The sequence below is a fragment of the Falco biarmicus genome, chromosome 18 (assembly GCF_023638135.1).
Source record: "Falco biarmicus isolate bFalBia1 chromosome 18, bFalBia1.pri, whole genome shotgun sequence".
In the NCBI taxonomy this organism is placed as follows: Eukaryota; Metazoa; Chordata; class Aves; order Falconiformes; family Falconidae; genus Falco; species Falco biarmicus.
The window spans coordinates 4,918,639-4,930,597 of NC_079305.1; the positions used below are offsets into that span (position 1 = coordinate 4,918,639).

An 11,959-nucleotide genomic window follows, 5' to 3' on the forward strand; every position below is an offset into this window, starting at 1 on the left:
TTTTATATGGAAGTGCTTGTGATGTTCTAGCAGTTCCTTCACAAATCAGAAAAATACCTCTTAGCTATTTAATTGTCTGTTGTCAATCAATTCTACAAACTATAGCTGGAATCTCAGGTTTGATTCTTTCTTCCTCCAGAAGCAGACTTGATAGACCAATAGGTGTATGTAGACAGGCTCGCTGCAGGTAGGTCCCTGCATAACAAGGCAGCAAAAAGAGTACAGAACTGTCTGCCCGCACAGCTCTTCTCATTCCAAAGAGGCTGTGCAGAAACCTCCGTTCCCTGTTCCTGCGCAGGTGCATACGGCAGGACTCCTGGTGTTGCTCTGCCACAGTGCCCGCAAGAGCCGCCTGCAGACACGGGCAGGCAAAAAGCCTGATGCCCCGACTGACTCTTTGCTTTTCTATTCCGTGTAGAATGAACGAGAAACCATTGCGTTCTTTGCACATGATGACAGCAACTTCCCTGCACAGATGGGTCCGAAAGCATTCAAAATCCCCTACTCTATTAGACAACGAATCTGTGCAACATTTGACACACCCAACGCCAAAGGCAAAGACTGGCAGATGTTAGCACAGAAAAACAGCATTAACAGGTAATGGAAGGCACTTTGAAAGGTGAATATTTACATATGCAAGGGGAATAATTTGTTGCCGTTACAGGTTTTTTGTTTGTTTGTTTGCTGGTATTAAAGATGTATGCATAGTAATTAACATACTTACTCTCAAGGATAAACTGCAGTTCATACGTTATTTTATTTACAACTAGCTGCTGAAAACAGGAACTGCTTTCTCCTTGGGACAAACACGTGTGCCCTGTCCCACCTGATGCCTGCCGCTAAGGTTGCTTTATTTCTTCTGGGCTGGACCTTTTCTTTGAACACCAGCTAGAGTGGGGTCATGGTAAAGTACAAGACTGCAGAAGGATTTTGGCACTGCTGTGTACTATGAAAGCAGTGGTTTAAAGGACTTAGGAGTTGCATGTTCTCTCAAAAAAAAAATCATATAGCCTGTTGCTTGGGCTTCTACCTATGTATTTTGTATTCCAAAAAGAATTGCATATTTTGCACATTATTTTTTTTAAGGAAAAGGCATATTTAAAAAAACAAAGTCATGCTCTAATGTTTAGGAGTAATAATATTATGATTATTAAAACTGAAAGATGCTGTAAAAACCAATTTACTACTTATTTTGCTCTTTCCGCTTCGCAAAATTAAATTGGTGGAGGCAGTTCACTCACAGAAATATTTTCTATATTTTCTAATTGTCACTATCGCCACAAATATGTTCCCAAGAGGGTAGAGGAATACTTAAGTCAAGCAAAATGACTTGTTGCTATGCAAGGGTATCTCAATAAACCACACCCGAACCAAAGGAAAAATAATTTATAGCCTTGCAGCAGTGAAAGAGTCAGAAAATTCTGCTTTACTTAGCAGCGTTTACTACCTATTGTCAGGCACTTCAGTCTCTGGTTTCTGTTCCTCACGTGTCGAGGAAGCTGGAGATTTCCCTTTCTCAGGGAACTGCGGGGCAGCGTGCTAAGGCGATTACACTGACCGGTGCAAGACCACAGCTGTGATGGCCCTTTACCTTTTGAGTCTGTGTTGGAGACACCTGGTAGGGTCTTTGCAATATCTGTTTGTATAAAATCAAATTTATAGATAGCTGAGCCATTTAAACAACCCAAAATGTAGTTATAAAACCAGACGGTAAAGCATAAATACATGACCTCACAGACTGGCACGTAGCTGCTGTGCAGCGTAATCCATTAGTGTCATCCTATTTCCCCCATCTATTCCAAAGTTCTGTCGAAGGCAAGGTGTTACTTCACAGAGCAACAGCCTGGCTCCTCAGGACAGACAGCAAACTTCTTCCAGTGCACTGAAGCTATCCATGTCAGCGCCACAAGGAACTTGAGAGCTGGAGTTGTCCTGCACATACACGCGAGCGCAAACTCCTCACGGGGTGCTAACTTTCTGTCGCCAATAGAGGTTAATGTACTGAGGAAGGGTAATTAGCAAAGCTGGAGGAAAAAAGTGGTATCTGCCTGTTTTTTACTGATGAGTAACAGTCCAAAAATGGTCAGTAGCAAATATTTAATTATCTTGGAGTTGGTTTAAAAAACCAAACAATGGCATTCAAGTCCAAATTCCCTTTTCTGTGCTACAGGCTTATCTGTTTCTTCCCATATTTATGTGTAAGTATCTATACATAATGCATGTGCTATAAATAATGTTTATGCTTGTGAATGTGAAGTTAATGTATTTATTTGGATGATTATGTCCAAAGCCCATAAATACCAGGAATTATAGGGTAATCTGTTTAAGATGAACACTTTGGTTTACCAAATCCTTTGCAAATATCACCCCTGCAAAGTCCTAGAATTTACATGCTAATAAAATATAAATTTTAAAATTAAAAGATGTCATATCTTCACATAATCACAAGCGTGAATTAAAGTTATATAATTCCTCTCCCTGCCAAATACTTGCTAGAGTTTACTAATGATGCTTTCCAAAACTGACTTGCTTTCTAAAACTGACTTGCTTTCTAAATCACACAGGATGGTACTGCTGGCCAGCTTTTATCTAAAGCAGAATACTCAAGTCCTTGTTCACTCCTCCTGCTAAACTGAACAAGTGACATGTGAAGAATAGATGCACCACCGTGTGTCCCCTTGAGGGTTCCCTCAACTCATCTCATCTAGGTCTTGCTGAAGGTTTTTTGTTTTTTAAAACACATCTGTAGTGCGAGGCACAACAGAGGGCACTTTCACATCCAAGGTAGCTACAGTAGATACTGTTCCTTAGCTTTTTTGTTTCACCTTTTTCTCCCCTCCTTCCAGGAATCTCTCCTATTTTGCTACACAAAGCAGCCCGTCTGCCGTCATTCTGGACCTCTGGGAAGCCCGACATCAGCATGACGGCGACCTTGACTCCCTAGCCTGTGCCCTGGAAGAAATAGGAAGGACACACTCCAAAATCTCAGACATAACAGAAACTGAGATTGAGGAGCCTGACTTCAACTACAGCAGACAAAATGGACTTTAGTCACCTTTTTGCATTCAAGAACTGATGGCCAGCTTTGACTATTACACCAGAGATTCTCTTTGGCAGGGAGGAAATAAGGGTTTCTGCACCGTGAGTGTGGAAGCAGACACTCATTTCCACAATGCAGTTTTCAGTTGGAGGAGCAGAAGCAGCCCTATTAAAAACCATCTTGTTACACCTAATAAGGGAAACACAAGCTTCTCCCTGTCCTCTCTCATTTAAAATTCACGTTTTAATGTCAAAACCACAACTACACAGCTATCATTCCTGGGACAGGAAGGAGTGAGATACAGAGCCATAGGAGGTAAATATTATGACGTAAAGGATTTAGGAGACTGTAATGATAATGTAATGCCTACTGAAAATCAACAAATAGGATATTGAATATTTAGAACCACTAGAGGTTAAACCTCGTTTAAAGGATTGTCATCTTGGGGCTGTTAGTCCCCTTTGTCCTGTATCTCTAACTTACCACACCTGAAGAGTAGCTTTAACATGTCATTTCATAGCATCATTTTGTCATTTTCTACAGGAAAACTGAAAATCTGGCCTTATCCTGTTCAGATGTTTGAGGAATTAGATCTCGTAACTATTTATATTGGTATCCATGTGTATTCCAAACATTTCTTTTAAAAATTTAATCACTTAGTGAACGTACATTTGCTGCAGAGCTTTCCTGCCTATTCTGTTAACAAAACAACAGAACCCTTCTCTGTGAAATTAGTGTGTGTGAGAGATAAATTTTCTAACTTGGTCTGCAAACTTTCACTTGGTCAAAAAATGTTGCTTTGGGGGTGGATTTAAATAACCAAATAAACCACAGGAAATTGCCAGCCCTGTTTTAGCAAGCTTACACATTTTTTTATTATTCCATGTTCTATGGCTAATCTAAAAAGTAAAGGTGAAGTCAATCAGCACTGCTTAATTTTGGTTTTGTTTCAGATTGAAACAATAACCCCCACATGGTATTGCCAAAAATTGGCCTGATTTCATCGTACAATTTGGAAACTTCACAAGATACAAAGCTGGCTATGTTACGTTTGGTTTAGTTACAAACATATTGCATTCACCACCAAACCCAGAACCTAGCTAGAGAATCCTCATTTTTTATCCATTTCACACAAAAATAATTTATTACTTCAACTGAACCAAAAAAAGAGCTGTCACTGTGAGTGTCCTAGTGGAACTAGTACTGAGCCAAATTTAACCAATGTTTTTACTCATATATTCTTTAAAATTAGCCAAGGTGCTCGTTAGCTCTGTGCCTAGGCTATCAGTTTTTGTGATAGGAATACAATCAGTACAAAGCAGGAACACAAGAGTTTGGGAACTTCATGGAAAAGCAAGAAATTGAAAACAAGCATTTGGGGGTGGGGCGGGATTACCCCATTTTGGCTGAGGGTAGGTACTTGGTGTGCAAATCTATAATAACCTGAAACTATTTATTCACCCAGGATTCCAGTTCGGAAAATATGACAAACAGCTCTTGATGTAAGACTGCTTGTTCTTGCTGATCTGAAATTGCAAATTTCATTGCTTTCCCAGCTCAGCAGGCTGGAATAGTCTTAAGACTTTTATAAATACTTAAGACTTCCCCAAATATTTTCTGCACTTTAGTATTTCATGCAGCCTGACATGCGAGTTCCTGTTTGCAATGGGAAATCATAAAGGCTGCAAGCATATTTAAGACTGAGACAAAAATACCAGGTTATTTGGCAGCAAGCTGTCACTGTTTTCAGCAGCACATGGTTCTATCTGTGTTTGAATTATATTTCCAGTGACTTACAGTCCTCCTCCTCAGAAACCTGTTCTTCATTGGGCAAAATGTCATGAATTAAAAAAAAAAAAAAAAAATAAGGAATGGCATCCACAGAAAAGCAGTGGAGATTTAGTGAGCTGTTGTTGTCTGGGAAACCAGCTACAGTCACTCTCCAGCAGTTAATTTGTTCTCAGCTTCTCAGACGCAGTTTAATTTCCAAACTAGCTTGGGTTAGCCACCACAACGGAGGGCAGGCATGACCCTGCAGGTGCTGCACCACAGCCGTGTCATTTGAAGAGCTGTATGTATTTTCTCCTCTTGTTTTCTACATACATGTGAGCTACACACAGGATACAGGGTCAAGAAGAGCTGCTCTGTGGAGCTCAGAACTTACAGCTTTTTCTCAGGAAACACACAGTGGTTACTAGCAAGACTTGGGTAGCTTTGAAAAACCCCTGTGTACAGTGACACCCAACTCGGAATGGTCGGTGAAGCCAGCAGCTGTCTGGGCTGACTTCCCCCAAGGTGCATCTGCCAGGGTCCTCGGGCTGAAGGTACCTGGGCTGCACCCCAGAATCCAATGAAGTCTGGGCTCTGAGCTAACCTACTGGCAAAAGTTCCTTACAATGCCAGAAAAGACGCTGTTCAATTTTGGGCCAGAGGTAAGATATTAATTTTACATTGCTCAATGGAGTATTGTTGTTTCCCTTCTGGTCTTGTTTCCTGAGTTTTCTTCACTTTTGCTAAAGCAGCTTCTTCATTACTGGTCTTACTTTTCTGAATCTGAATCAAGAACTCTGACTTTTTCTAACCTGTTACTTTTTTGACACTCTTGTATTGAAAAGTGGGCTAGAAATGCCACAATGCTGCTTACTTACCTCTCTCCCACTGGAACGGGGTTTGAAACAGTAACCAAACGAGCCTGATTGCTGATGTGAGCTCACCTGGCTGCACAGCCGAGTCATACAGGAATGCCACCGTGTGTGGCATCTACTGGCGACCAGGGCTGAACGTTCGGGGAAACCGCGTAAGAAATGTGCCCTGTCCCAAAGGACCTCCTCGCCAGGGGGCTGCACCTTGACCACTGTAGCTAAGATCCGCTGATACCGTCCTTCAAAAACTGACTGATCCCTTTGGAACCCACTGAAACGCTTGGCCTTCATGGGCAATGTCTGGGAGACACAAGTGCCACAACCATCTTTTGCGTTTTTCAAACAGCCTTTCCTTCCCAAGCTTTCCTTTTGTTTAACACGTGCTGCCTGACAATTGCCCGGGCTCCCCCGGTTCCCTATAAGAAGTAACGCTGAGGAACTGCTACGGAATCTCCTTGTCTGTATTACACACGCCTTTACAGGCTTCTCTCACCTTTCATCTCTGCTCACACTCTGTCTGGGCTGAAAAGCCCTGGTGAGCCCATCCTAATCTTTGAACATCCTTGCTGTTATTCTACCACCTCTAGTTCCGTGTCTTTTTGGAGATGGAGTGACCAATAACTGGCTTTTCAACAGGAATACGGGCTAAATCACGCAGTTCCTCCACTTCCTCAATTTCTTGCTGTTCCCACACTCAGTATCAAATCAGAGACATATCAATTAATATCAGTTAAGATCTTGCTGTAGCATAAAGCCACAAGAAACACCTGTGAGAGAGTGCAGAACAACTGAGAATGCATTAACGGACTTCACTACGCAAAGTACTCGAGCTGATACATACCGAACAGCCAGAAAATAAAACCTGTGAGGAAAAAATGTGTAGCTGAAAAAAACCTGAGATGACAGAGATGATGTCAAAAATCATTAAGAAAAAAAAATCATAAAAGGAAATAATTTGTTCTCTGTGATAACGATGAATATCGGTAGGCAGAAGCTGGACAATAAGAAATGAAGTTAGACTTCTGAGTGGAAAAATAGGCTACAGGGTTTTTTCTTTTCCCTTTCCCCCACTGCACCTGTTGATTACCTGACGTGTCGGGTACAGACGTGCCTGTTTCAGGTGCTCCCTTTCTGTTGTTTCACATTAGCATCGTGGGAGGATATCAATAGTACTTGGCACTTCTACTGACAGAGGCTTATGCCAGTTCTCCTCCCTTTATTATGCACAGTCCTGGTTTTAGAGTTGGACAAATTAAAATGTTTTTTAGGTAAATGCATCTGCTACCATACAAATGAGGCAGCCACATGGATTTTGTTAATATCAACAAACAGCTAAACAATAAAAGTAAAAGATGTTAAATGTTTGCTTCCTATTTTCTACAGAGGAAAGCAGTTGACTTTTGCCAGCTCCCCCCCCCAGGATGTTGTAGCTATGGTTTGCAAGACGGTATTCCCTCAGAATAATTTACAATTTGTATGCAAATGCTATATAAATAGATAATATTGATCATTATTAGGAATCTTAAAATTCCAGAAACACATTTTTACCATCTATTTTTTGGAAATTTCTATACATTTATCTACGATTTGATCCAAAACACAGATGTCGGAGCATCTGAAGAAGGATTAGAGGCCAGAAATTAAAAATCTATTCCTTTCCTCTCTTTTATAAATTTTGTCTTTCAAAAAATAATTTTTAAAATCTCTTCAAAAACTAGAAAGTAAAAGGAAGAGAAATGTAATGTTACACACTTAAGATTCCATCTAGCTGCCCCGAGTCTGATATGGTGAAATAGCCATTTTGATTTTACATCACCAAAGAACCTGCTCTAGTATATTTTCATCTTCCTAAGCACTTTCCCAGATATTTTCTGTGCTGTGAGTCATTTAAGACTAATAGTTGTGTTTTAAAAATGACTTACAATTTTGTCACCAAAATGGTGTGCTTCACAGCTCTGCCAGACTGCAGCATCATAAAGCTAATTTACAGCTTTTACAACACTGCTTTTGCAGTCTTACTAGTTTACATTAAAATCCTTTAAGCCACAAGGAAAGGAACCCTGCTCTGTAGATTTAAATTCAAACTTCATTTACCAGTGCAAGTCCCATAAACCCAAGATGTACTCCCACAAAAATTTTATTGGGCTTTTTGTAATAGATGAAAAGATATTGACACAATTTTTTTAAAATATAGGGAATTATTTTTGTTATTATTTTTATCTCTGGCAACAGCTGGTCTCTTCCTCTGTGGGCCTGTGCACAGCTTGCTCTCAGTAGGTTAAGAGAGAAGCTTACTCAGCATAAATCACTAGAACAGGGATCTTGTCATAGGACTCCATGGTATTAACATCATACTAAAGGTCTATTCTTTTTTTTTTCCACTTGAAAGATAGTGCTATATGAGGGTTTTAAAACATGCAGTAACTGGTCAATTCCAGATACAATTTTTCACTACAAAAAATATAGTTGATGTATATAGTGCAGCTACAACAAGTGAGCAACTGCTGTGGACTTCTGGTCATGGTTTGATTTTTATTTTTTTTTTCTCCAGTGTGTTTCTGCCTGTAAAACATAGATTTAAGCAAAGGGCTGCATTATTTCTTGTATGGTAATTAACTGAGTGGAAAACCAGAAACTATTTCCAAGTCCTTAACAACTGTGAATGATGTGAAGATTTGTCTATCCTTTCTTTTACTGATTTGAATGGTACCTGGGAAGTTCTCCCACTTGTTACACAGCAGTAGAGCTAGTTAACATTATTCACCAAGAACCTTTTTCACATTAAACCCGGTGAAGAATGTTTTCTATCAGTTGTTCGTTTGTGGTACATGCCTTGGTAAAATACTCCCTTGACACTATTCCTGCCTCAGAAGAGGCCGGCGGTTCTTCCGCAGCAGCATGTAAAATGGCACATACATCTTTTCTTTGCTATATAATGGCTGTCTACTTGAAATTACTTAAAACATAAAGGATTCCTGAGCAAAGACAGTAACTTAAAATACTAGGTATATAACACACAATACCTGTAGCAACAAACAAAACTCAATATGCTGGCAGAAGATCATTAATCATTTTCTAGTAAAGTCTAGCTCTTTTCTCTCATTGCCAATACTAGCATAAATGGTAGCAAAAATCTCCTTTCCAAAATGGACAAAAATAAATAAATCACTCTAAGATTAAAGAATCACTTATGAAATCATTTGATAGTAACAGTGTCCGCAATGCAGAAAACTGAACAGATGTTCTACTCATTGCTGCAAGTAAAAGAAAAATCTGTCGGTGTCCATGTTCACTGTTCTGTCCAAAAATAAAATAAATGTCTAGGAATTTGCCACTATATTTTTTGTATTAGAGGTGAATAGTACAGATTCTACTAGTGTTTCTTGTCTGGGGCTTGGGTGGGTTAGGGGTGTATTGTAATTTTCAAGCTATTGCAAAAGCTGCTTTTAAATAAGCTGTTCAGTTGTATTGAATAACTGGTTTGTGCTTTCCAAGGGAATCCAGGTGAGCCAGGACTCAATGGGTAGCCTCCTTGCCTTGCTGTCACAGGGTAACTAGAGCTGAAGTCACTTGTGAACATTTAGCTAAGGGATAGGGAGATTAGATGACCCATCCCTGATCTGTAATGTGGTGTACTGTAATCTAATGAGATTAGACACTCACCTACTGTAGAGCCGTGGTTTTGTCAGCAGCTACTTAGTTTGTCTGCCCCCGGTGTGATAACCTTGGTTAAGGATGTACTTCTGCAGATTTAAGAAGATGTTAAACCCCTGTGTTATCTGGTCTCTGTATATAAATCTTATTGTCTAATCCCAAAAGGAAATGTGTAGCACAACATGAAGTTAAGGGTGTTCTGCACCAAGCCTGGTTAAAGTTTATTTCTGATACAGCAGGAGGGGGAAGGCAGATCTAACAGCAAGTGTATTTGCTATAGAAAACAAGAACGTTTCCTAACGAATACTCCCTTAGAACTGACGGAAGCTTTGTTTTTGCAGCTTAAAAAACCAGTAAGACCTAGTATTTCCCGTACTGAGATCTGGAATATTAACCTTACGGTGATGGTATCTTTTCAAGCAACTCCTTCAGTTTTTCCCCATTTATGCACTGAAGTTGGAGAGGGAGGGAGGAATTTTTTTATTTTTTTAATTAAGCTGTAGACTTCTGTATTCTTTCCACTTTTGGCCTAGAACCCGGATACCATTACAGAACCTCACAAAGTTCCCTGATGCATCAGTAAGCAGTACACACACACACATGCACACACACACACAGATAGATATATGTGCCTCATCGGGGATGTGGCATATACATGCTTCTGATATATATTTGGGAACAGCAAACTGACTTCAGAGAATTTGTGACTCGGGAGATGTTGCTGCCTCCTCCCGTCTTCTAATCAAATTCATGCCCACTGTGACTCTGCTGATCTCTGTTTATACATGGGTACAAAAACATTACGTGTACACCTTCTGTTAATTTGGATGAAGTAAAATGTGTTGCTGGTCAGTCTGGTGAGACTTAAAGTGTTACGCAGGACTGGAGCTAACTTGATTTCCATTGCATTTTCAACATTTTGACCAGCCTCTTGGTGAAAAGGGGAGGGGGAACTTCAACCTAATCAAATACAAAATAAATTATTATTTTTTAAAAAAGAGAAAACCACAAGTATTCCTCTAGAGAGACCTATTTTCTCTTCTGCTCCTTTATTTTCGCAGTGAATAGGTTCTGAAAATGTTGGTTCTTGCTCATTTGGCTGAGCATTCTTCCCTCCCCATGGTTTCAGTGTGTTTAGAACTGAAAAAAGAGCAGAGGTTTGAATGCTTTCTTTAGTATGAAGCTGAAGGAGTAGGGAAGAGAGACAGAAAAATAATTAAATAAAAAGCATGGCCTTGGCTTCATACCACACTTTCTGTGCCTTGTTCTATCAATGTAAATTCTGAATGTTGTACAGTAAAATACTTGGGAAAGACTCCTTGGAAAAGGCTGCACTGGCTTCTTTTTTTCAGCACATGTACATATATAAATATATATACATATATATATTTGGTAATGCCAAACAGCTGTGTTATATTGTACTGAAAAAGTAATAATGGACAGTTTGGATGTTTTATGTAGAGTTTGCAAAAACTGTATGGCTGTAGCCTTTTGAAGATAAATGTACAGACGTAAACTACTGCATATCAGTTATTTATGAATAAAGAGTCTTTTACTGACATCTTAGATTACTGTACGAGTGGCACATTAATTTCAGTGATAAAACAAGATGTTCTGAAATGAGTGCTTTGGGATGCCTCACTGGTTTTACAGTGAGCGCTGTATGGGAGTTTATGCTGGAGAACTATGTACTGGCCACCTTTTTCCAGAAAACCCGCAAAAGCTACAGGAATAGGACCAGAAGTGAAGTTTACTGACAACACTGAAACAATTCAAGGACATCATCCTGCTTTCTCATACTAGTCTGAACTATGCCCCAAAGAAGGCCAAGTACATTCTACCTAAAATGTGATTAAAGGTATTTCACTAAAATGCCTTATTTATTTGTCTGAACAGATGTACAATACTCCAGGACGAGGACATCTTTGTCCTTCACACTGCAAAAGCAATATATATTATTCTGCTTTTTGCAAGACGGAAGATACAGACCCTCCCTGTGTATGTGTATACACTGGCAATTCCCTCTGAAACGCAGGTAACTCCATTGCTACATTCCGTAAGTGGTTGTACCTTGAATGCTGGATCACTGGCAACAAAGCTACGTGTCCTGTTCCATTTACCATGCCAATGTACTCTCTTGATTTGTAATACCCTTTACTGAGACGCACTAGATAAGAACTCAATTAATCCTCCCCATACAGATGTGCCCATAACCTTAGATCCCACTTAATGGAAATACCCTGTCAGCAACAGAGCAATCAGGAAGCCTCTCAGTAGCTATCACCGATACATCGCAAACTGACAAGGGAGGTGGCAAGAATATAAGTATCATCCGTGCTTATCTTCGCATGCACAGCCATCACCAGTGCTGGCAGAAGCCACAGGGAACAACGGTCCCTTGGCTCAAGCCAGTGCAACACCGTGGGCTTTTGGGTTTGTTTTTATAATTTAGCTACTTGTCAGCCTTGCTTCGCTGTCTGAGGAACAGTGACACACTCCTCGTCACACCCCCCACCACAGCCATCCCAGCCAGATCCCAGTATCTTAACAAAACCCTAGCTTTCTGCTAGTCATAGTACATAGCCCTTTTCTGGATGGATTTGATCTACACTGGTTACCGCTC

The 11,959-nt window shown here is 40.1% G+C and overlaps 1 protein-coding gene across 2 annotated transcripts in view; it reads left to right on the top strand.

Annotated features, from left to right (window-relative positions):
* The window catches only part of UNC5D (unc-5 netrin receptor D), a 168,496-nt gene extending 157,594 nt beyond the window's left edge, over positions 1–10,902 (top strand). For both annotated transcript variants that reach the window (XM_056321718.1, XM_056321720.1), the window contains exons 15-16: positions 419–597; positions 2,847–10,902. In XM_056321718.1, the coding sequence (XP_056177693.1) occupies positions 419–597; positions 2,847–3,051 (384 nt within the window). In that variant the 3' untranslated portion in view covers positions 3,052–10,902. The remainder of the gene's footprint in view (positions 1–418; positions 598–2,846) is intronic.
* Positions 10,903–11,959: the final 1,057 nt, after the last annotated feature.